The 26,667-nt window shown below is 42.5% G+C and overlaps 1 protein-coding gene across 1 annotated transcript; it reads right to left on the bottom strand.

The window, feature by feature from the left end:
* Positions 1 to 1,675: 1,675 nt before the first annotated feature.
* On the bottom strand, positions 1,676 to 26,667 carry LOC311237131 (sushi domain-containing protein 2-like; the record flags this gene model as incomplete). Its single annotated transcript, XM_084324937.1, has 15 exons — positions 1,676 to 1,803; positions 2,727 to 2,909; positions 13,060 to 13,154; positions 14,261 to 14,444; positions 16,385 to 16,633; positions 19,737 to 19,895; positions 20,693 to 20,836; positions 21,279 to 21,547; positions 22,267 to 22,352; positions 22,503 to 22,704; positions 22,990 to 23,164; positions 23,681 to 23,848; positions 24,786 to 24,937; positions 26,305 to 26,506; positions 26,661 to 26,667. The coding sequence occupies 15 exons, from the start codon at positions 26,665 to 26,667 to the stop codon at positions 1,760 to 1,762; spliced, it is 2,319 nt and encodes a 772-aa protein (XP_084181063.1). The 3' UTR covers positions 1,676 to 1,759.

Below are 26,667 nucleotides of genomic sequence, written 5' to 3'. Positions count from 1 at the left end.
TTGAACAAATTTGACTCTGTCTGAAACAGTTTTCTCCATGAACTTCCTGCATTTATGCAAAGTATGCCCGTACTTCTCACAGAAAATGCATGTTATGACAGTCTTTTCATTGGAACCTGTGGTTAGTGTCTTTGCTCCAAAGCTTTGATATTTTGGGCATTTTGGTTTTTCAGTCTCACCTTGTTTCAGTGACTGTAGTGATGTCACAGGGTTGCAGGACATTTTCGCTTCTCTTGTTAGAAATCTTACAAATTGGCTGAATGAGGGGAATTGGTTACTCTCTTCTTCTTGGATAACCATCCTGTTCCATCTCGCCGTTAGCCAATCAGGCAACTTTAAAAGAATTTTCCTGTTTTCATTACAGTAATTTAAAATGTCCAATGCCTTGATGTGGATGGCAGCCTCGCAACTCCTGAGAAAGTCGGCAAACTCTCTGAGCTCAAAGCTGTCCTTAGATCCCATCTTGGGCCATGCTTGGAGCTTGTCTCTATATGATTTTGCTATTGTAAATGGATTTCCGTATCTCTCCTCCAAAATCTTCCATGCTGCAACATAGGCAGATTTGGTTCCGAGTAAGAAATAGCCATCAAGTGCTTTCTTAGCTTGCCCACTTACATACCTACGGAGGTAGTATATCTTCTCCTTGTCTTCAATGTTCTTCTGATCAATCAGTATTTCAAAGGAGAGTTTCCAGTCATTGTATTTCAATGGGTCCCTACTGAATACTGAAGGTTCAGGAATTGGAATTCTGTTGGCACTTAAAGCACCTGCTAGCATCTTAACAAGCTCTGCTGTACTGTCATTTGAGGAGGTGGTCACAACTTGTGGTACAGGAGACGTATACAGGGACAGAGGACTTGTGGGAGCAGGCACTTTGTTGTCTGCTACCCTCTCATGTTCTAGTACGTCTTTCCGCTCTTCTTCTGTGGCCTCCACTTGATCGTACACCAGAATTCTTGCTCGTGCTGCATTAAGACCTTTCACTGCCTCCAAATGCTGTATCTTTCTCCGCTTTTCCTCCAGAGTCCTTTGTATACCTCCATGTTCTTCTTCCAGTTGAGCTTTAAATTTAGCTTCCTCTTCCTCTCTCTCTATTCTTCATTTAACCTCTTCTGCTTCTCATTCTAAACGACGTTTAACCTCTTCTGCTTCACGTTCTAAACAACGTTTAACCTCTTCTGCTTCACGTTTAACCTCTTCTGCTTCTCGTTCTAAACGACGCTTTATGACTGCTGCCTCTTGATCAGCTATCTTCTTTTTAGCTTCAGCTTCTAGGCACTGTATTTCCAATTGTTCTCTTTCTTGTTCTTTTAACACTTCCAGAACAGCTTGGCTTGCAGCAGCATCAGTGACAGCTTCTCGTCGCTTTACAGAAGATATGCTTGAACGCCTTTCCTGAAAGAAGTGGCAGAACCAGATGATTCCTGATGAATTGAAAATGGGGGACCCTGATGTAAACAAGACGAAAGTCTTTCTCTGGTCTGCATCCTCATAATGTCCAAGTTCTTTATGGCTTTATCTTGAAACACTGCTCTTTAAACTGTGTGCATCTTCTTACTTCTTTGTGTTTATGCGTGTAGTGCGTTTTTTTGTGACTCATCTGTCCTTTGATGACGGTGCACAGCAAAAAAAAATTGGGAAAAGTCCGCTGGACGCCGGTCTTACACTTGGACTTGCTTCATCGCCCACTCGCGTCGATGCACAGTGCGAGTTTTCACTGTAATTCCCTCCAAGCACAGCAGACACAAGTGGTTTCTTTCTACGGGTTTATTGAAAGCTTGGTCCTCCAATCCACCGTGAAAACTTAAAAGAGAAAACATAAGTTGCGTTAGGTCGACACAAACAATAATATACACAGTATGAAAAACAACACGTCAACAAAGCAAAATACAAACAAACACTAAATACCTCGTTGGCTTCATGCTACAAAAAAGGGGTTTTCATTCTTCTGTTCTTGTCAACAGTCCTGGGGAACCTGTACAACTCCGACCATCCCTGCTGCTTGCTCGCAGGTGCCGTAATCAGTCCCAAAAGTAAAACGCGAGAGCAGCCCAACGGGACACCATATATAACCAGACGTCAAAATTAATATACTATAAATTGTAGCAAATTAAATAATAAAGAAAATAAGAAATGCAACATAAATACATTCTCAAATATTACACTGGACTTACAAACTTAAATAACATATAAATTATGAAACCATATAATGGCCACAGCTACAACTTATTATACATACTTATGTAATTCTGGTTCTGACCATCTAGCAATGCTCATTTGGGTGTAATATCTCACACAAAATTTGACGGCCTCATAAAGTCAGAGTCCATTCATTGTCTATGGAGCAGTAAAACACTGAAAAGGCATGATATTACAGTTCCACTGTGACTCGTTTACAAGATCCATTAATAATACACCAAATTACTATGCTTATGTTGATAAATGTATCATACAGTATATCAACACACAGCAACCAGGTACAAAACAACGGTTGCTATGTTACAGGCAGCCATGTTGGAAGATGGAGAACTACACAAACATTCTGTGCAAGGCTAATCTATTATTTTCACAGATTATGTTCAGAAATGCCTTAATGTTACCCCTATTTATTTATTTTTAGCAGCACATGTTCCTATATGTCACCATAGTGCTCTGTTCATAGCAGACCACAACGATCAATTCAGTGAAGATGTTAATTAGATGTTGTGGCTTTTCCTTCTCCATACCAGAATCAGCCACACAGTGTGTGGTTTCCCCGGACCACTGGCCGGTCTCCTGGCAGGTCCGCTCCGCCGATCCTCTCAGGGTGTAACCGTCATCACAGGACAACTTCACCCCCGCTCCCTCCAGATATCTGGTCCCTTCCTTCTTCCCATTGGCTGGTGGGGCGAGCCAGCCGCAGGACACCACTGGACAAGACAAGAATAATAATGTCTAGTAACATTAACTCTGGTTATTACATGGCGTTTTAACATTCGCCGAAATGCTTGATTGTGATTGGTCAATAGCCCCTGACAGCGGTGAATTATTTTTCGATAACCACCGGTGATTATTGTTTTTCGCAGCTGGAGTAATCAAGCGGCTTTGCCCCACTGACGCACACTGTTTCAGTGCAATTAGACACACCTGCCGGGCTGCCGGCGATAATAATAATCACTTTATTTGGGCTGACAGAGCCACAGAACAACTGCGTCTGCATTATCTCGTCTTGTCGATTTTGTAAAATGAATTAGGTATAGTGTTAGTAAGTTAGCCATGTAATAAGCGGGATAATGTATAGCTATACTCGGTCATCATCGCAAAATAATTGACCTTCACTGACGTTTAAAACACCTCGCCGGGGCGGCTCGGTATTTTAAACTCCGTGTCGGTCAATTATTTTGCGACAATGACCTCGTAGCTATACATTATCCCTTACTTAATGTCCTGCAGAGACCATGTGGTACAATCTTTTTGGTTTTCTTGTTATTTACAGTTGACATTGTATCCAGACATGGAGGAAATTGATCATAAACGAGGGACCTGTTCTAAAAGTATCACTAAATAACGTTAGGTTATAACTATAACCAAGTTCTGTTAATAGTGGTGACGCTCGGCGTCACTCATGCACTATCCCCGCATGTGCACGCGCACTGAATAAAGACCACAATGTACCTTTATATCCCAATATTTGTCTGACCACACCCCTATCAGCTTCCCATATAAGCAGGGGTGGGGCCACCCCCTCGCCTCCTTCCCAAGCTTTCACCACAAGGCGAGATCAAGGGCTGCAGCGGCGTCGGACGCTGAGCGTCACCACTATTAACAGAACTTGGTTATAGTTATAACTAGGGCTGTCAGTTTATCGCGTTAATTAGATTAATTAATTACACAGCAAATTATCGCATTATGAAAATTAACTCAAAATTAATTACAAAAAAAAAAAAAAAAAAAAAACATTTCTTTTTTTTATCTCATTCATTCCATAAGAACGTAGAATACACATTTGCAGACTTTTTTTTTATATGGTCAATTTGCATGTTTTTAGTATCTGATTCTAGGGACATCTATGGATCTCAGGGAATGTATTCCCAGTGTCAGAAATACTGTGTCTGTTACTAGGCTTGAGTAAATTGTAATGAACCAAATGAGAATATCAATACATTTTTTTTTTTATCTTTGACTGTGAATAACACCATGCTTAAATTGACCAGACCTGAAAAATCTAAGCAAATTAATAGATGGAAGATGATTAAACAGAAGGTTTTGTAGATACAGTACTGAATTCTGCCATCCGGACACATGCAATTTGAAATATGATTATAGAATATAGAATATCAGGCATAAAATGGTTATGCGATTAAAATGTGATTAATTAGATTAATTAATTACAAATCCTGTAATTAATTAGATAAAAAAAATTAATCGCCTGACAGCACTAGTTATAACCTAACGTTCTGTGACATAGTGGCTCCGCTCGGCGTCACTCATGCACAAGGGAGGCCGAGCGGGAGCCACCGGCCGACAAATACACCCCGCTGAAGGCCCCCCACAACCATCAGAACAGGGAGGGCCGAGCCCCCCCGACCCCCCCTAATGGAGGGCACCCCCCCTATTGGAGGTTTCCCGGGAGGGTGACGGACCCGACCGTGCGAAGAGGCACTCAAGCAACTCAACGCACAGGGTGAGCAGACCGTGGCCTGACCCCACGACTACACACGCACAACCCGCATGCCACCCGGGAACGAACGGAGGGAACAACCTCGTTACTGCCCCCAGAATCACGGGGTCAAGGGCAAACCCAACCCCGTGGCAAGGCCGTAGCAGCGGAGCGCGAAGGAAGGCCCAGACCCACCAAAGGGACTGGACCCCCTGGAACGGGGGCCCGGAGAAGTCTATGATGCCAGCATCAAGACCCCACCAGGTGGGCACTTAGTGACCCCGCCCCCCACATCGCCAGCGTATTCGGACAAAGGCCCCTCAGCCGAGCGGGCCCTGTCCCCCCAATAGTACACCGCCTGGCACACTGACCCTGCAGAACAGGCAGTCAGCATGGCCGTAAGCACACAAAAAAGGTTAACCAACGGAAGCAGGCAGCGCACCGGGGAAAAAACCAGGCAACAGGCTGTAACCTGAGCCTGGAGCACTGCGGACGAGACAGGCGCCAAAGGAGTCAGCTGAAAACAGCTGCCCCGGCGGAAGGGGCGTATGCTGGCGTTGTTGCATGACCAAGCCTCCATTTAAAAAAAACCCACCCAGAGGGGTTGAGGCAGAGAAGGCTGACACGATTGGCAGACGTCATGAACGTGCAGGGGCACCCTCAACCGGGTAACCCGGGAGTTGACACTGCTCCAACACACCAGGGAATCAACCACCTTGGTGTTACCCAATGCGGTGGTTGTTCCTATAACCCCTCAAGAAAAAACTCCAAAACACACCTGCGGGTATACACCGGCTATACCGCAGTACAAGTGTTTCAGTTTTCAAAAAAGGGTTAACCCAGGCCTATGGGTCGACGAAACATTACTTCGGACCGGGCCCGGCGATACGGGAAGCACAGGGTCACCAGAGGAGGTCAAAGACCACCCCAACAGGCCCCTCTTCGCCATGCGTGAGAGAGGAGCGAAAAGAATGGAGAACCAGCCCCAAGCACACCGTACTTGGTATTCCCAGGCGGTCTCCCAACCAAGTACTAACCAGGACCAACCTGCGTAGCGGCCGAGATCTGACGAGATCGAGCGTGTACAGGTTGGCATGGCCGTAAGCCATTACGACAGTGCAGAGTACAAAATGTACCCAACCAAGGTCTCCATAGCGCTTAACCCTGTGACACCCGGACCGACCTGGCATTTTCCCCCTGAAAAAGCCCAAGTCCCTCAGGGTACCAGAACAGCAGATCTGCATCCACGGCGGACAACGGGTTTAACTGATCCGGACCAGCGCGACCAGAACCAGTCCCGTGCCCTAACCACGCCGACATGCCTACTCCAGGAGAAGGGGCAGATATGCGTGTTGATCTTAAACATGAAAAGAAGGCGCCACCCAGACGTACGGGGCGAACCGCGCCCGGTGGCCCACCCCCAGGGCGTGAGACCCCTCTACATATGTTCAGATCCATTCCGTCATCATCCCCCAGATATGAACGAGAATCCGTCGACAACCAAAACAGGTCGTCGGAAGAGGAAAAACCTCCATCCCAGTTGCTTTATAAAAATGCCGTTTTAACCTCAAGCAACCAAGGCGTGCCAGTCAGTCGCCTGATTACAGAACACCCCGAGCTAGCACTATACGTGCGTCGGGACACAACCACATCAATGAACAGGCTATTTAGACCTGTCATTGAATCCCCAAGGCGCCATGGGGAACGACAAGAGGGGTGTGATGCCTCCTAACTCCAACTCTTTTTAATATAAAAGAAGGAAGCACCAACAGTATGTATCCCAGTCTACACAGCGAGCCCCCCCCCCCCCCCCTAAAAGGTAAAAAAGAAAAAAAAAAAAAAAAAAATATATATATATATATATATATATATATTTTTTTTTTTTTTTTATTATACAGTCAACATATTCTTAAATAATAGCGCTGCCCGAGGCTGGGCATGATACAGTCAACATATAGCAAGAGAGAGAGCGAGAGAGCGAGAGAGAGCTCCCGTTCTACAGTCAATATACAGTGTTATCGCTGCACAGACCCGGCAGGCCGGCAATGCCCCTGGCCCTCCACCAGAGCAAGGCCAGAGCGAGAGAGAGAGAGAGAGAGAGAGAGAGAGAGACACATTGGAAAGAAACAACCCAAAACCAGAGCAAATTGAAATGCTATTTGGCCCTAAACAGAGAGTATACAGTGGCAGAATACCTGAGCACTGTGACTGATCCAAAACTAAGAAGATCCTTGACTAGGTACAGCGAGCACAGCCTAGCCATCGAGAAAGGCCGCCATAGGCAGACCTGGCTCCCAAGCGAAGACAGACTATGCACCCACTGCACACAAGATGAGGTGGAAACCGAGCTCCACTTCTTAACAACCTGCCCACTAGGGGTGGACGGTATAAACGGTATACGGTATAAACGGTATGAATTTGCGCTACGGTATGGATTTTGACTATACCTTCATACCTTGTGACCGGTAGACTAGAGCAGCTAGTCACAGCAGTAGCAATGACGTTAACGTTACTTGACGATTCACTCGACGTTTGCAGTGGTCGTTGCATAGTGTTTAATTGTACTGAGTTGTTCTCCACTTGCTCACGGACCTTGCCATATAGTTTGGGCATTTCAATTTGGCTAAGGAGGCTGAGAGGAGACTTGCTTTGGTGCGCTAAACGTTAGCCGCTAACGTTCTAACGTGACTCCACGGCATCAGTTTCATTAGTGAGGAAAGGAAAGGGGGGAGGGGTATATTGACGAGGCTTGACAACAGAGGTTCAAAGATAACTTCACATTTATTGGCTATTTGTTTCTTTATATCGCTTTATCCATCGGGCTGCTCTTGTTTCCAACTCTGTGTTGACAATGACATCCTGGTGTGACATCAACTACGGCAATGTAGGACGTTCAAACCTCAAACTCAAACCTATTACATCATGCTCTCTCGCTCTCTCTCGACGTTGTCAAACATGTACACAAAATATAAGTTATGTTGGTGTTTTATTGTGTTTGAGTTGTTTGAGGGAAAGAAACCTCCTGTCCTGCTGTAGTTTTTATTTTCACTTTGTGCTGCTTGATCTTATTGTATTTCATGAAAAAAGTGTTTTTCAGAGATGGAAGTAACTTGAGAAAAGGTTTTGCATTTTTCTATTGCAGTTTTGCACAATAAATGTTCTTAAAATACCTCTGTACTATGAAATATGTCCTAGTAATACAAGAGTACAGTAATAGCTGCCAGTGTTTTACCCATTCAGAAGCATTTATATAGACATTTTAAGATAAATGAATATACCGTGATATATACCGTTACCGTCTATGCTTCAAATTCTACCGTGATATACATTTTAGACCATACCGTCCAGCCCTACTGCCCACTATACCAAGACATCAGAGACATATACTTCCCACAAATTGCAAACACCCAAAGAGACTTTGAAAACATGGACAATAACTCAAAACTCCCATACCTACTGAGAGAAATACAAGAATGTGAAATAAAGCCCATTTGAATTGAAGAGAGAGAGATAGATAGAGCATGTCTGTGTGTTAGAAAGAGAGAGAGAGAGAGAGAGAGAGAGAGAGAGAGAGAGAGAGAGAGAGAGAGAGAGAGAGAGAGAGAGAGAGAGAGAGCATGTGTGTTTGTGTGTTAGAGAGAGAGAGCATGTCTGTGTGTCAGTGTGTGTGTGTGTGTGTGTGTGTGTGTGTGTGTGTGTGTTAGAGAGAGGGCATGTATGTGTGTGTGTTAGGGCAGTGGTTCCCAATCCTCTCCTCGAAGCACCCCAGCCGTTCCATGTATTTGTTAAATTCCACCACCAGCACACCTGATTCAACTAATAAAGGGCTTGTTAAGTTGAATCAGGTGTGCTGGTGGTGGAATTTAACAAATACATGGAACGGCTGGGGTGCTTCGAGGAGAGGATTGGGAAGCACTGTGTTTTAGAGAGAGAGAGAGAGAGAGAGAGAGAGAGAGAGAGAGAGAGAGAGAGAGAGAGAGAGAGAGAGAGAGAGAGAGAGAGAGAGAGAGAGAGAGCTCAACGGCGGGAATAGAATAGGTTGCATGAACTCACCATAACGCAGTATCAATGGTAAAGTTGGAAGGAGACTTTCCGTGGAGATGAAAAGTACCAGTCCCTTGGGAGTCCTAGTTTATCTGCCACACGTTAGCACTCGATAACTTAGCAATTAACTAAAGGCAGGGACGCGTAACTAGCGTTAGCTAATGCTAGCTAGCTAGCGTTAGCTAACGCTAGCTAGCGCTAGCAACAGCTAACGCTAACTAGCGTTACGCTAGCTAACTAGCGTTAGCTAACACTAGCTAGCATTAGCTAACGCTAGTTACGTGTCCCTGCCCTTAGCAAATTGCTACTAGTACTAGCCGACATAGCTATAGCCTGACTGAAGGTTCTTCTAACATGCAACAACTTTCATCTTCAGTCCATCTGCCGAACATCCTCTTGGCAAAGTTGGCATAACCATCATACTTGGTATTGATAACAAGCTTATGGCCCACGGTGTAATTTCTTCTGATCCATGCTGCTTTTGAAAAGACATCCACTCGCTCCTCTGAATAGCGCTGAATAGATCCCTGTACCTCGTGGGTCCGGGAAGAGCCCGGAAACACTATTCTAAAATCTGTAGAGCAGCAGAGCCACAGAAACCGGAACACTGCAGTCTGCAGAGCCGCAGAGGCAGGAACAAGTCAGACACATTCTACAAACGTGTCTAATGTGAAATATATAAGCATATAAGCAAAACTAGATTTTAGGTCTGTGATGAAAAAGGGCCTCGCGGGAAGGGGGGCCTCGCAAAAAAATTCAAAAAAAGAAAAAAAATATATAAAAAAAAAAGAAAAATAAATTGTGTGAGGCCCCCCTTCCCGCGAGGCCCTGTGCGACCGCACTGCTCGCACACACCCTGAGGCGGCCCTGCATGCGGGGATAGTGCATGAGTGACGCCGAGCGGAGCCACTATGTCACAGAACATTTGTTCCTACACTGTTAACATGTAGTTTCTCATTAGGTCATTAAACATTATTTGTGCCTCCTAAAGTGTTACCGAAAAATGTCAAGAGAGAAAATATCCTGTAAAGAAGACTTTTTGAAGACACAACCTTTCTGCAGGAAACTAACTGACTATTGTAACGTTTGGGGTTTTGCTCTCCTCTGGGAGCAAAAGCCCTAGCGTTACCCGATGGTAATTAACCTGTCTATCTGCCCTGATTGCATTCATTGGTACCCGGTGTGTATAGTTAAGTTGGCTTTTTATGTTCTTCCTGGTTGCTATTCAGATCGTCAGTCGATCACTGAACCTACCCGTGAGTACACCGCTGTGTGAGTAACATTTATTGCTCCTGCCATGGAGGATAAATTAGTTCGGCATGTATCGTTTTTACCGTGCCTTGCTTTATCAAATGTGTAAATAGTTTTGTGTGCTTATGTAGCACCGTCGCCCGACGTATGTCGTGTAGTACTATGTTTTGGAGACAGCGTTTTCTCCCCTTTGCTTTTCCCATTTTCGCTATATACCTCAGTTTATGATTTTGTACAATAATGTGTTTTGGGGACTTGATTTCTCCACTTTACTTTCCCTCTTTTGAAGACGAAGCATTCTCCCACTTTTGTTTGTGCCCCGTTGTCGGTGGGTATGCCACCAATGTCAACAATAAATAAGAAGCCTTTTGTTTGAGAAACCTGCCTCTCGTCTATCCGTTCTGCACTGCACCTGAGTCCAACACACCTACCCAACTCGTAACAGACTATATGACAATTATGACCTCGCAAGCGCTGTCACCATTTAAACATTTCTTTTTTTAAACTTTGGGAACCTGCGATGGTAAGCAAATTTTGGCTTTTTTTATTGACATTTCGGAATTCCAAATCCCCTGCCTTATCAAAGAGAGAAATAGATATTAAAAACCCATTAAAAGTAAAGACTTTTAATTTCCAGGTAGCAGATGAGTGAACCCAAACACCATTCTATTATTAAACACTTGAGAGGTCTATAGTAACTGGTCCTCGTGTTGGTATTTTTCATCACATTTAGGCTGGGATCACATTGAATGCTTATTTTTTTTGTTTGGTCACATCTCCTCCCAATGACACACCTTGCATTTTTTAGGCTTCCTGTTTTAGGGGGTCTGGGGAGGTCGTAGCCTGCCACCAGCCTCCTCTAATACATGTGGAGTCGCCAGCCGCTTCTTTTCACCTGACAGCCAGGAGTTTTGCTGGGAGAGCGTAACACACGCTTAACAGGGACCAGGACCAGTAAGAGTCGCTGTTGCAATGACCAGGACTCACCCTACCGGCTTCCCACCCACAAACACTGCCAATTGTGTTCGAAGGGACGACTGACCAAGTTGGAGGTGCAGCTAACACCGGGATTTAAACCCCTGGGCCCTCATTCATCAATAGTGTGCGTAGAACATTTCTATTTCCACACGTAAGCACGGAATGTAGAACTAGTGTACGCACAGGGAAGTCGGGATTCATCACACGGTGCGTACGCAGGCTCTATGCCCCTCCGTGTTGATGAATACCACTTTGTTCTACCGTCAATGCTCGTGCATGATTATCCATATATGGTCATGAAAATGAGGAAACACCCCCCATGGGATGTGAAATAATGGACTGACCCGAGCGGAACCCTGAGAAACTCCACGAAGATTGTTCACTGCTGTCGAACCAAGAAGACACTATTGCGTATTATGGGATAAATAATAAAAGGCGGACTTGTAAACGGTGATGTCAGATATCAACGGCTCCCTAAGACCATTGCTGCAATTCTGCCTGGACAGCTCAGAATACTAATAAAGACCGTTCGTTGACCACTGTTTGGCGTTGGTTGTGTGTCATTATAACCGTGCTGTAATATGAATGCCTTTATTAGTTGTGTTCGATTGGCTATATGATTTTTAGAGGCATCTATTTTGTTGTCGGCTAATAAAGACCGCGCTGGAATATGACTGCCTTTTCCCGTGTTGTTTGATTGATACCCAGGGATTAAAGTTCTCCTCAATTCTATTCCAAATCGCGATGGATCTCCCGTCAATTTTCTACCTGCTGCATATGATTTCTAGAGGCATACTACAATCTATTTTGATGTCAGTATTGGGTAGCCTATATAAACAATAATAGAGAGCATATACAAGAACAATGAATCTCACTGCATGTATGATGTAGGCATGCCTTTCAATACATGAACTTGAATTCCATCATGTTTGTGTGCGGGACTCACAAGGCTGTTGTCACAATGGGTGGTACCGGTACAGTAATAATTACAGTCCACACAATATCACGATCCATGCCATAGCCTATGTTCTATTAGGACATGATCTGTGACGACAAATGTTCTAGAATGTTTGATTAAGATATCATACTCTGACAGCATGCCTATGAGCAACAAAAACGCGAACTTGAATCCCATCATATACATAGTCTGTCCACTATCTGCATGGTGTCATTGCAATGCGTTTTCTATTCTTTCTTATACAGTAAAAAGGGGGAAGAACACTATATTCATATGACTTATTCTGCTTACAGCTTCGAAATTCCACTTGTTTCGTTTAACGTAAAGCCTTTTAAATATAATCAAAACGTTCCCGTGTTTCGGCGGTCTGTGCGCAAAATAATAACGAGTTGAGCTTTATGATTTATGATGAATTGAAAATGGGGGACCCTGATGTAAACAAGACAAAAGTTGGTCTGCATCCCCAATTAACAATTGTATGTACTGAGCTGTACTGTACTGTACCCATTCTGCAATCTGTTAATAAACTTTTCAATCAATCAATCAATCAAGCTACGCGGAGCGCAGTCAGTCAGTAGCCTACACCCCGTATATTCCGATAACGCTATATAAACCATGCTGCATTCATTCTGAGAGAAAGATCTATTATTCCAAATGCTATTTATAGGGTTTTGACCATAATTACACTACTGTTGCTATTTTACAATGAACTATAATGAACTACGGTTCGTACAGAACATGCCAGTGTTATTATGCACAGAAGCTCATTTCCTTGTTGTAATAATATATTCTACCACTGGGCGTCAGGTAAGTGTGGTCTGACCTGTGCGTAGATGTAAGCACGGAGTCAAGTTCAAATCGAAATTGATGAATCCCACTCTTTGCTTAGAAATGATCGTACGCACAGGGTAAGCACAGATCTGTGCGTAGAACACGTTGATGAATGAGGGCCCTGGTCTCTGCGGTGGTAGGCGAGTGCTTAGACCTCTACACTACCCAGTCGCCCATCATCAGCACTTTCTAGGTTGTCGTGATTCATCTTCCTTTCTCCCTCTTACATTGTTTACATTAGCAACCTGTCACAATGTATTTGATGTTCACAAACTATACAAAGTAGTTACTAGAACATCAGCCTCAAGAAGCGCGCTAATCTGATCCCAGCCTTATTTACCCTCTGGCTTGCACCCACCTGCCGCTAGATCCTCCACTAGAGTCATGTGGTGCTGGAAAGACTCTCTGGTGGCGTTGCCCAGCTTCAGACTGCGAGTGACCAGGATGTCATACCTGCAGCATGGAGGAAATTACCTCACATCACACACTGGCCTGTTAAGCCCAAGGAAACTACAAAAGAAGGGAGGGTCATCACGTCACTGTGTAGCGTGTGAACCCACATTGGTGCCAAGTGTGGAAACATTCAGTCCGGCCAACATTGAGTTGAATGGGATCCTAGTTTATGACCATTTAACTCATTTAAACAAGTTATTACCTTGAATGTCAGAAACATCTGCAATTTGTTGCATTGTTAACTAGCTAACGTTTGATATATTGGTTGATGTATATTATTTCCTCAGATAGCTTGTATATTTAGAATTTTAATATAGGCTTCAATAGAACTGGCACCAAAGTCTGGCACCAAGCAGAGCATAGAACGTTGGTATTGACCCTTCCTTCTTTTATAGTTTCCTTGACACCGGCCTGTTGAACCCAGGAACTCTGCGTTCCTACACCTCAAAACCTGAAAAAAAACATCTGATGCAACCTGATACTACAAGCTGACTCCCAGTCCCTCGTGAGAGCTAATAAGTACTTTATTATGCCACTGAATAACTGAAAAAGCAGAACCTTTGAACTACCTCAGCCAGTAGAAACTGTTGTGTTTTGTAAGGGAGTAATAATTGTTAATAATTTGTACCGATATATGCACATATTGTGTATAGAAGATTACTAAAAACAGACGTTAAGTGTTTAACAAGGTATATTAGCAAAACAAATGTATATATTAAAAGGTAATGTTGGACACGTATCCCTACGTCCCACTTATCAACGATGTTGAAGGGTTGAATCCATGCTGTGCTTCATACTGGATACCTGCAGTTCTGGCTAGTTTGCCAAAGACTAAGTTGTAAAAACCAAGCTACATTACCTTGTGTGCACTGTGGAGTATGTTTCATGGTTACTTGTGCAGAAGACTAGACCCATTTCTTTACATGAGTTTTGTGGCAAACAGGCCAGAGCTGTGGGTGTCCAGTACGAGGAACACGATTGTGCTGAGAAAAGACTGCAGATCGACAACATCATTTGTAAGTAAGAAATAGGGCTAGGTGTCCAAAATTCGGAACTATACCCTTTGAATAAAATAAATGAGATGTTTCCTGTGGTGGTGGTCCTACCTACAGTACTGAGAGCCTTCTCCAAAGCAGATCTCAGTAGCCTGGCCTGCCAAAGGATCGTTTGGGTCTTCAGGGATGGAAAACACTGGGGTGAAACTGGGGTCGTGTCTGGGAGCGTAGAGATAGGTGTCCAACAGATACTGTGAGTCATATGTGAACAGGGAAGACTCGTTGGATATTGCCCCTGAAACACAGGGACAGCAAGGACACATAGTGACAGATGTGAAGCTAACTGTCTTACATGAAGGCCATTGCCATGTGAGCCGCCACTAGGGGCAGAGTGGCTAACCATGACTGACTAAAAACGTTATGACCAGGGGTGTAAATAGCGTGATTTTTTAACGTGGCCTCTGTTTCCGACAACGCTCTCTGATTGGCTAGGCCGTGTACAGCGAAGAAGAAAATACCCTCTCCGAAGGGTCTCTTCCGCCTTGTACGGGGGACCCTGATGTAAACAAGACAAACGTCTTTCTCTGGTCTGCATCCCCTTAACAATTGTGTGTATTGAGCCGTACTGAATTTGTACCCATTCTGCAATCTGTTAAATAAAGTTTTCATTCATTCATTCATTCATTCATACATATATTCTCTGTTATGCTTAGGCATTCTTTCGAAGTGGTTATGCTTAGGCATTCTTTCGAAGTGGTTATGCTTAGGCATTCTTTCGAAGTGGTTATGCTTAGGCATTCTTTTGATGTGGTTATGCTTAGAGTTAGGGTTAGCCAATCGAAGAGCGTCTTTCTTCTTCGCTGCAATCAAAGAGCGTCTTCGCTCACAGAGTCTACGTTAAAAAATCACGCGTGTAAATACATGTGGTGAAACTGTGTGCTCCACGGCTGATCTATGGACACTGTGTTTAGGGGCCCAAATAGAGAGCCCTCCCATAGAGCCCATACATTACATGAAATGGCTACAGCATTAATATCAATATATCATCATCTGTCAGTATAAGGAGGATGGCCCATCTGCCAATTGAAAAATACAGACACATGTCATATGACATAAGTTCTAGGTATGCTAAACTCCTCATACAAATTTAAAAACAAACACATTTTTCAAAGATTTGTCTCTTGACAACATCAACCAGATAGTTTGTTTTCTGAATTCTAGTAACAGGAGACACAAGTTCATAATCACAAAACAAATATTGATTGAACCATCAATCGGAGGAATATCACCTGTATTCTATCACAGAGTGAACTGTCCTTTTTGTCTATGGTAAATGCTAGATCCCACAGCTCGGAAGAACGTTCTTACATTTATTTTTTATTTGTAGGTAGTGAGTTGTTAAAGGAACATGCCAACATTATGGGAAATGCACTTAACGTCTTCTCCAGAGTCAAGAAGATAGATGCCAGTTTCCTCTCTGTGCGTTCAGTAGAAAGCTATCCGGCTGCAGGCTAGCCTAGCTTAGCACAAATGAAAGGAATTGAACACACAGAGAGGGAATTGGTATCTATCCTCTTGTCTGACTCTGGAGAAGACGGTAAGCACAGTTCCCATAATGTTGGCATGTTCCTTAAAGGTTAGGGTTAGCATAAGGGATAGGTTTATAAACCACTTTTAATGTGAAAATTATGATGACTATGCAGTAGGGATGCTCGATATTGGCTTTTTTACCGATACCGATATACCAATATTGTCCAACTCTTAATTTCCGATACCGATATCAACCGATACCGATATATGCAGGGTTCCCCCCCCCCCCCCCCCCAAAACGGAATAATTTCAGGTAATTAACATTACATATATCTTGTCATGGAATTAACACAACATTATGCATACTTTTGACAATAAATAAAATCAGAATTTGTTCTTACTTGTTTGCCTGGGTAAATAAAGGCGAGATAAATGTAAAATAAAAAAAAAAAAAAAACGATACCGATAATTTTCGATATCACATTTTAATGCCAATATCGGTAGGCCGATAATATCGGTAGGCCGATAATATCGGACATCCCTACTATGCAGCTTTGTGGTTTGGCCAAAAAGTCATATCCCTGATCAAACGCAGATGACGCAGTAACCCGTGATCTAGGATCTTCCTATCTCCACCTTTTTTTATAACATTTTTTTTAAAAAAAATTTTTAAATGTTGCTTGTCTATCAGCCACCTTAACTCACAGCTTCCTCCGAATCTGAACACTTCTTCCGGATTGCTTTTATTGTACACCAGTTGACCGTCACTGGCAACAAGGTCATCTTTGGCATTGTTATTCATCTTTCCCAGCAGGCCAAGCGTGGAGCCGTGAAACTCCTGTGGCAGGAGCACCGTGGTTGCCATGGTTCCCTCTCTGAGTCTCAGCTCCAACCCGACTCCGGAAGGAAACATCACAGTCACATTCTTTGGGCTGGGTGAAAACACAAACACACCTGGAAGAGAAGGTTGGTTCATCTTAGTGTAATAGGTGTAACAGGACAGCCCTGCCTGAAGCCTAATAAGCCTAATGAAAAAGGACCTTCGACAAAATCATAGATGAGTAGGAAATAGGGCTTGGGGTCCATAATTCTGAGTCTTTGAGTAGCCTAAAAGGAGTGGGTTTGTGACAGGAGAGTGAACTTCTTTTTATAATTATTTGTAATTATGTGTTTCAGCCCAGGTGAAAATCTGCATAAAATGTATACCTAGGTAAATGGAATATTGCTCCACTTCTACAAGGGCTATTTGCATATTCTTGGTATCTAGGTACATCTATGGACCTCAATGAATGTATTCTCAGTGTCAGAAATATTGTGTCTATTACTAGGCTTGCTTAAATTGTGATGAAACAAAGGAGAATATGAATTATGATTTTTCTTTTCATCTTTGACAGTGAATAACACCATGATAATAATGACCAGACTTAAAAAACTGCGACTGACCTCGTTCAGTACCCTCTTGAGATCATGTGTACAAAAGATCTAAGGAAATTAATAAAGGGAAGATGATAAAATCGAAGGTTCTGTATATACAGTACTGAATTCTCCCATCCGGACTAATGCAATTTGAAATATTATTATAGAATATAGAATATATGCTTATACATTACCTTATTATAGCCAATTCGCACATTTATATATATATACATATAGTATCTTTCAAATGCCCGAGTTCAATTTGGATTTAGTATCACCAGGCATGCATAATAACAGATAATAATATCTACTGTACTCGACTGTACTTTTTTATTTTTCTCACAGTGCAACCATTTTGAAACTAATTTCAGATCTAGTTGTTCCTATATGCTCACAATAGGGAGGAGAAACTAACTGCGTTTCAATATTTGTCAAATCGTTACCTTTTGTGGCTTATTATCAAGAATTGACATATTTTATTGACATATTCATAATTCAACTCTGAACTTTGAACCCCCATAGAACTTGAAGGGAAATGTAGTTTGGAAAAATGTCAACGCTGTTCTACACATAGATATCTATGGTTCTACACCTATGAATGTCCTCGACAAAATGGCAGCAAAGAAACTACAATTTGCGGGGTTTTTTATTTCCAAAATGGTCGCCGGCTCGGATTCAGGTCGGATTATACTTCTTCAAAACGAGAAGGTAAAACCATATTATGCCACTTATAACCTATTGCTAACCTATTGCCAACCTAACGTTTTACATTCTACATGCTTTTGTGACATGTTTGTGATGGTAATACTTGAAAACGGTTGATTTTAAAATCGCAAATGATTTCCATCAATCATAAAAATATGGATCTATGATCATAATGGCAAAAGGGGTCGGTACCGACCCAGAGGGGTGGAACAGGTTAACGGGTTTCTCTCATAATAGCAACACCACGGATGTATTCAATTTGTAAAAAAGATACTTTTTTAGGTGTCAAATATGCAAAAAAAAAGCTAACAGAGCATACACAGCCCTGCAGCCCATGTATAGTAATATTGCCCAATTAACAAACAACACAACCTCATGTTTCAACGCACATCTATCTCTTAATCTATAAATTGTTCAACATTAACACCAGCCTTATCTTGACATTTAATTGCATGATCGTAGTAGAGTCACCCACTCCAAAGGTTGATTACCAGTGGAGAGCCACATGTTCAATCTGGTACTTGAAATCTTGGAAAGCACATATTATGCTTAGAATATCCTCTAAAAAAAACACTCATGGATCTGGATAATTTATATCCAATCAAATACATATTCATTTATGTGAATTTTGATTTGCCTGCTCCTTGGATATATATATGATTTTAATCATTTTATATATTATGATATATATTAGATTTATGGATTGTGCTGAAATCATATGTGTTTTTAACTTTACACCTGTCTGAAGTCCTCTGCACTTGAAATATCAATGCTGCTGCCATTTGCAAGGACCCTGGAGCACATGGAAGGTAGGGGTTCATTTCACACATTTCAAGAATAAATAAAGGTTTCAATCAATGCTTTTAAACTGTCGCAACTCAAATGGCTTTATTTAAGATGATAATGTACAAAGTCTTACTTCATCTAATCTATTCTAATCTAATCTAGAGTAGACAACATCTCTATAGTCAGGGCCAGACTGGGGAAATCATTTAGGCCAGGAAATATAGTGCAAAATTGTCATGGTTTTTGCCTTATTTCACCTTTCTGTGAGGGACAGCTGTCTATTTTTGCTTTATTTCACCTCTCTGTGAGGAATAGCTGTCAATCCCTGTTCCCTGTGGTTAATTGCCTCATGGGTCGGCAGGTGTGTGGGCTTGATTGCACCTGATGCAGTGTAGCTGTGCCTATGGCCATGTGGAGTCTATTTAAGTTTGGAGATCGCAGTGTCAACTGCTTTTTCATTTTCCTAGTGTTGGCTGTCCTTTTGGTCACGCTCATTATATTGAAGTGTAGTCTGATCTCTGATTCAGAATTGAGCTTTATGGTAGTCATTCTTATTTTAGGCTACTCACGTGATTCTACACAAACTCCCTTAGTGGAGGTTTATTGTTTAACTTTTTCCAATATAAACTCCTTTATTAGGAGGTGTCCTTGTGGCTTATTTACTTTTATACTATACCTCTTTATTGAGAGTAGTCCTGTTTTTTGGGACTTGATTTATTTTCTTAATTACTCACTTTGAGATTTCCACCTGTAAAGGTTGTTTTCTGTTTAATTTTTCCCCTCTCCTAAAATATCTGCGTAAGCAGTCTAGTGGTTGTCCATTTCATGGATAACTTTAAGAGTCCCTGTTATCTGCTCATGACCCACACACACACACACACAGCCCTCACAGGCCACTTTTTAAGCGGTGGGTGAAACGTTTTTTTCTGCAAGCCATTTAACAGGCCAGGCCACTGGCCCAATGACCAGTGGTCCTGCTGAGAGGTCCACCAACTCATCTTCGCTATCGCACTGTTGCAACTAGAAACACTGACCTGACTAGAAAAATAAATACATAATATGCCACTCGATGGCCAGTCCGGGCCTGTCTATAGTGAGTTATTCAGTGTGAGAGGCATGGTGATTAAAGAAAACTCCAGTAGGTCCTGACCTTTCAGGTCCATCCAGCTCTGTTCAGTAAAGGAGAGGGATCTCTGGTTCTGTAGAACCTCCAGGTGATCCTGATTGCCGTCGACTCTCACCTCGAGGACATCAGAGGCTTCTTCTGTCATGGAAACTGCTGACAACTTGGTTGCCCTCACCACAGTTCCTGAGTGGTAGGATAATGGATAATGATGATGATGGTGATTATGATAGCTGATAACGATTGCAGTACAAATGCTAATAAATTGTAATAATAATAAAACTAGGTCAATGAATTACAGTGAATGAAATGTCAGTTGTACAGCTACAATGTTGTTTTTGTTTTATAAATCATTTCAAGGTATTTATTAGACAGAGGTGGAGAGGGACAGGAACTCTGGGGGTGGAGAGGAAAGGGTATGATAATGATAGTCCTACATATTACAGCTGACCAATCGCCAATCGCTCTGGTGATTGGCTTACACTTAGGGTTCCCAGAGTTTGCACTGAATTAGGAAAATCAGCTTTTAGCTTCTGTGCCCCAGAAACATAAAATGTTTTGCAATGCACTTTAAAATTAAATTCAGTATTGGTCAGTTTAAATAATTAACAGCAAACCATTTCACCACAGTCTGCAGTTGTTTTAAATAGTCTTTAAATGTTTAATTGATTGATTTTCTGTTTCTATATAGGTTTCTTTTTTTGTATTTATTGTGTTGTATTTCTCATAGCATAGCATAGCATTACATATACAGGTTGTGATATGTAACTAGCATCCATAGCATAGCATTACATACAGGTTGTGATCTGTAGCTAGCATAGCAGCATAGCACAGCATTACATATACAGGTTGTGATATAGCTATAGCATAGTGTAGCGTTGCCGTTGGATATACACCCGGGGACCAACAAGGGAAAGACATGGAACTGGTCAGGAGCCCAGCTGGATGAAACAACAAACAAAACATAAATAAATAAAACTCACCATTCATGAGTGTGACAGGCTCTGTCCTGCCCTGTACGGTCAGCCGGTGTTTCTCTGAGATCACTAGGACATATTCTCCCTTACCGTTGAAGGAGTAGCTGACACCGTCAAACGTTACAAAGTGGGGATCTCCATACACCACACCTAGCATCAGACATTTACATGGTTGGAACAAAATCTTTGTATATTGATATAATTAATTAGCTGTGGGTAGGGTTAGGAGCAGGGTATATGAGACTAACAAATGTGTCAACTGACCACAGCTTCTTCTGTAAATGCAGTGTCTCAACAGCTAACTTAATTTAAAAAAGTAGTTCATAGAATAGCTAAATCTGAAGGATAAAGAAGCTTGCTACCTGCCCAAGTGAACTGACAGATTTGTGAGTAAAAAATTACTAGACTTTGGCTGTGAATCACTCAACCAATGTGATGGCCGAACATTGTTTTATGAAGAAGGTTTTCACTGTTCAAGTGTAGCTGATCCCTCACCTTTTTTGTTCAGTTTGCTCGACTGATTTTTAAGGACCTTAGTACAACTGCAAGGCTGCAACAGATCTGTGTCCTCCTCCTGGAGTGATTGACTCACCCGATTTGGGTGCCTGGTAGGTCCTGCAGTCACTGGAGGGGCGGTGTGTGAAATAGTAGTGGCAGTGATCTGACCACAGGCAGCAGTAATAGAAGCTGAGAACGTCATACACCCAGTGGGAGACTCCAGGCACCCTGGGGGGCTTCTTGAAGGGAGGGGACCCCCAGTCGTGAGCTCTGTCTGGGGTACTCCCCCCAATAGAGTCCGCTGTCAGGATCTGGGTCCCTGTGTGGTCATAGCAGCACTGCTGGCCCGCCGCGTACTCTGGGCTGTAACATGAAGAGAAAAATACGTAATTTTTCCACATTACTAATACATCATTAGTAAATTGTGTTTTAATACATATCCCTCCTCCTTGACACATACATTAGCCGTACACATAGCACAGAGGTCACAGTGCAACACCCCTGGCCTGGAGTAGTTTGGGGTTCAGTGCCTTGCTCACAGGCACTTTGGCAATGATGGTGTGTTACAGACTAGCTGATAGTATAGTTCAAGTTTGTTGGTTGGTCCGGTGACAAAACAAAATACTGGTTTTCACCCAGACTGGCGTCGTGTCATCAGCAGTACACTGTGATCGTCATGCCTCTTTTTGGGGGAACCACTTGTGGGGATTAAACAGGAGGTTGATGGTGTTTGTTCACAATCTACAACTTCAGGACAAAACAAACAGGCATAATTCATGCTGTCATGATGTTTCAAGTCCCAGAGATAGAAATTACTTCTTAGTGTTACATCACCTGGAGATTCACAAGTGAAATAATATTAAATCTCCAGGTAGGGAAATGGGGAAATATTAACTGGTTATACAATAGCCCAAACCCTCAATGGCATCCAGTGTTACAGATGTAACTGTCCTGCCAACAGATTTTACAGGGAAATGGCGTTTGTTTTCCACCAAAAGAGATTGCTCGTAGAACCAAAGTACCTGCAGTCTGATGTATAGTATAACAGCAAATAAACTACAAGATGGAGATGAAGGACTCACCTGGCCTGTATGGCCCGGACACAGTGCACACTCCCCGGGTGGTAGGTGCACACACTACCCTTCTCTATATCACAGCCATAGTCAGTCTGAGGAGAAACAGACACATGCATCAATCAATTCCACCCAGAATCCCCTCAACAAATGAGTTGTGTTTTTCTGGGTGCTTCTCTCCTGGCCAGCATTCTATCCAACAGGGCGACCATGGAGACAAAGATTTCCTGTGTTATTTTACTCACATGGAACCTGCCTGTGTCCGCTCTGGCCTGGGCCAGGGTGCAGGGACAGTCAATGGTTTCATTGAGGAAGTGAGGCAGCTGTTTCTCCAGTAGATCCCAGGCCAAACATTTCTTCAGAGCCCACGCTGCTGAATCCTGCCGGAATTTCTCTTCCAGATGCCAGGCTAGAGCGTGGTCCTCTGTCCAAACAGCATGAACGTTCCTGGGACATACCAGAGTATAACATACACAACACAGCTTTAGTTTGTTAATATTCAGGGCAGAATGGTGCCCTCTGTTGAAACACTATCGCCACACTAGTAGTTAGTTGTAGCTAGCCCAAACATGACCTGGGACATTTCAAATCAGCTAACATTTGCATATAGAAGCTAACAAATATTTGATATGGAGGTTGCCATTTTTGTGATAGAATAGTCATGGCATTTGATTAGCAGAAATGTCCAGGAACCCTTGTCCTTTCTTTCCAGAGGCGCATGTTCTGCCGTACCAGGTGCCGTCTGGGTGAGAGCTGGAGCTGATGCGGAGGCAGCCGAGTTCCCAGGCTGAAAAGGTGTTCTCGGCTGGTTTAGGTAGAAAGCTAAATGTCCCATTGTTGGGCAGGTCCCTCTCCAGAGAATACAGGTACTCCCACCTGGCATCCCAGGAGGCAGAGTACGGTTGCCCTGCAGAGAATTCAATCTGTCACTGGAGATTATGGATACATCCATACCATGGTTTTACTGCCCATACCAATTCAAAACACTGATTATTACATCCAACAATATAGACTTAGTTTGGGGTCAATATAGTTTGGGGTCATTAAGAGATACAGTATTATATCCTATGAAAATCAAGTCAGTTTGCTTGTATTTCTGACATATTTCATACGGCTCTCTGTATTGGATTGTACTAATAGGGAATTCCCTGATGGCTTATTTTAGCCTGATATTACACAGTATCCCATATCAGTATCACTACTTTTGCATATCCCCTCTTGAAATACTCCATTGTAAATAGATAAATAACTACTAAACATAGTTCTTGTACAGTATGTAATCTCTGTGGCTCTTTTTACTTATTGGTTGCAGCTAAAAAGAAGACAAAAAGAAAGAACGATAAAGAGCTACTAAACATTTCCTGTATCAGGTTTATTTTCTAAGGACCTTGTACTGTATGTGTCTGCCCTATGTGGCTCCTACCTGTCTCTATGTACCCCCAGAGCTCCACATTAACCCTTTCTGCTCTGATCAGGGAGGTGTTCCACGTCATGCTGAGAATGCCTCCAATGCCAGGAGTGCCGTAGTACTGCCACCTGGTGGAGTTGTCCAGAGCTGCCTTGAAATTAGCATCTAACTTGCCGGAGTGTACTGTTAGAAAACATAAACATCAAATAAAATATACACTAAATAAAATATACACTATCTAAATACCACATACACATTGGAAATATGGAGGATATCGTATATGATATGATATATATATGATATACTTACTTACTTACTTACTTACTTACTTACTTACTTACTTACTTACTTACTTACTACTACTACTACTACTGGTGCTGCTGCAACTACTACTATTTTTACTACTACTACTACTACTATTTTTACTACTACTACTACTTTTACTACTATTACTACTACTACTACTACTACTACTACTACTACTACTACTACTACTACTACTACTACTACTACTACTACTACTACTACTGCTGCCGCTGCCGCTGCTACTCATGTATTGTAGGAGCAGCACATCTGGTTACAGTTTTTGTGACTGTAAAACAGGTCAGGTTACAAGTCAACTTTTGTCTGATGGTGGTGCTAGGGGAAAGGTGAGGGGGTCACCAAATTCAAAAGGTTTCTCCCTCTGAGGGTCATGAATGCCATATTCACAGCAAATCAGGAGATACGCTCATTTCAACATTGAAGGTTTGGCGTTAGATGAAAGATCATGGGGTTAGCCAAATCAAAAGGTTTCTTTCTCTAGGGGCCATGAACGTTAACAGCTAATTGTATGGCAATCCAGCCATAACTTTTCAGTTTGGCCTGATGGTGGGACTAGAGGACGGGTTTCTTCCTCTATGGCTCATGAATATTCACAGCATATCTTGTGACTGTACAACAGATCAGGTGATACACTCATTTGAAGATGTAGAGTTTGGCTCAATGGTGGCGCTATAAGAAAGGTCATGGGGTCACCAAAATCTAAATGTTTCCTTCTCACAATGTCAGAGGTAAAAAAAAAGCCAAAGTGAATAGAAAAAGAAAACGTCACAGTGTACATTTGTATTGTGTATTGTACCTGACAGCCAGGCTCCATTTCTGCTGAATGTTGAGCCATTGTCTGAGGAGATCTGGAAAGGCACCCATCCTGTTTCATACAGTAGAGGGGAAATACAATGGCCTCTGTTGTCTGTATCCACGTACCCCACCGTGTCCGTGTCACCGTTGTACCTGTCATCATCAAAGAATGGCAGATGTTTATGTTTTTAGCTGATCTACAGCTCCAATAGTTTACATACTCACTGTCCTAAACATGATAGGCCAAACTGCATGGACATGGAGGTAGCATGTCTATGTTCCCCGGGTCCTATGTTCCCCGGGTTCTATGTTCCCCGCTTTGATTGATTGATTGATTGATTGATTGAAAATTTTAGACCACCAGCCCTGATTCCAAACTCTAACCTTAACCAGTTCGAAAGAGGGCCTAAGCTTAACCGTTCGAAACAAGGCGGACATTAATAATTAATAAAATAATTAAAATTAATAAAATTTTCAATCTATTAATCAATCAAAGCGGGGAACATAGAACCCGGGGAACATAGGGATGATCCCGACATGGATTAGGGACATCATGGGCACAGTCCTAGATTAGAAAGGTTGCTTTTCAGTGGGGGTCTCCTTCTAGGAAAACTCTTGAACTGAAAAAACAAGAAAAGCTGGTTGATTTTCCTATTGATCCAAGTTAATTATTGACATTCTGCAATGCATTAGCAGTTGTTTGGCTATAGGTCCTGAAGTTGTGAAACCTTTTTTCTCAGCATGTGGAGCTGGAAGTTAAAGGGACATGCCAATATTATGGGAAATGCGCTTACCGTCTTCTCCAGAGTCAGACAAGAAGATAGATACCAATCCATTAATTTGTGCTAAGCTAGGCTAGATTGCAGCTGGATAGCTTTCTACTGAACACTTGGTATTTATCTTCTTGTCTAATTATGGAGAAGGCGGTTTGATTGATTGATTGAAACTTTTATTAACAGATTGCAGAATGGGTACAATACAGTACGGCTCAATACAAACAACTGCTAAGAGGATGCAGACCAGAAAAAGACATTTGTTTTGTTTACATCAGGGTCCTCCATTTTCAATTAATCAAGACATTTAGGACATACATGACATACAAATATACAGTACTGTTCCATCAAGACATTTATGATATACAAGACATACAAATATACAGTAGCCTACTGTTTCAGAAAAAGATATCATAAAAAAAAACACATTTCCCATTATATTGGCATGTTACTTTAAAGGTAAAATGAGGCGATTCCCGGAGGATAGTGACAATACACAATACTCTTATTTCACAAAAACTTTGGTGTGTTTACCCTCCACTACATCCCTCTGTGTGTATCTAGCAAAGCAGCACTATAGAGGACTTTATGCCTAGCCTCTCAAGCATCACCACTTGTGAATTACAAATAACAAAGACACAATCTGTTGAGCATTTCCATTCAAGTCTTACAATCTGTACAGAACTCACATTCAGCAGCATTCAGAAGCACATGAAGCTGCTGTGAGGCGAGACGGGACATCCTAACCTGCAGATGAGACGCTCACTCTGGTTGAAAGAGTGAGTGTTGAGGACAACAAAATCTGTCCCGCCAAAGATGGTCCCGGAATAAGGAGAGGTCTCCAGGCAGTACTCTCTGTAGTCTGCACAGCACGTCTTCAGAGACACACAGGTGGGGTGGCAGGAGCACGATGCTGATTTGTCTCCACAGTTTCCTTCACATGTCTGTCCTGTTGAGGAGAAGGAGGGAGCGAGGAGGTGGTCAATGGGGTCTGTAGTAGGGCTGGGACATGAACACCCAATATGGTAAATGGTAATAAAAAAAAAAAGTGAAGGTATACCATCATGGATCCATGCAGGGCTAGTATGGAGGTGCAAACAGACTGCACAT

The sequence above is a fragment of the Notolepis coatsorum genome (genome assembly GCF_963971535.1).
Source record: "Notolepis coatsorum genome assembly, chromosome: 11".
In the NCBI taxonomy this organism is placed as follows: Eukaryota; Metazoa; Chordata; class Actinopteri; order Aulopiformes; family Paralepididae; genus Notolepis; species Notolepis coatsorum.
The sequence above is the reverse complement of the archived record's forward strand: the minus strand, read 5'-3'. Positions and strand labels throughout refer to the sequence as shown.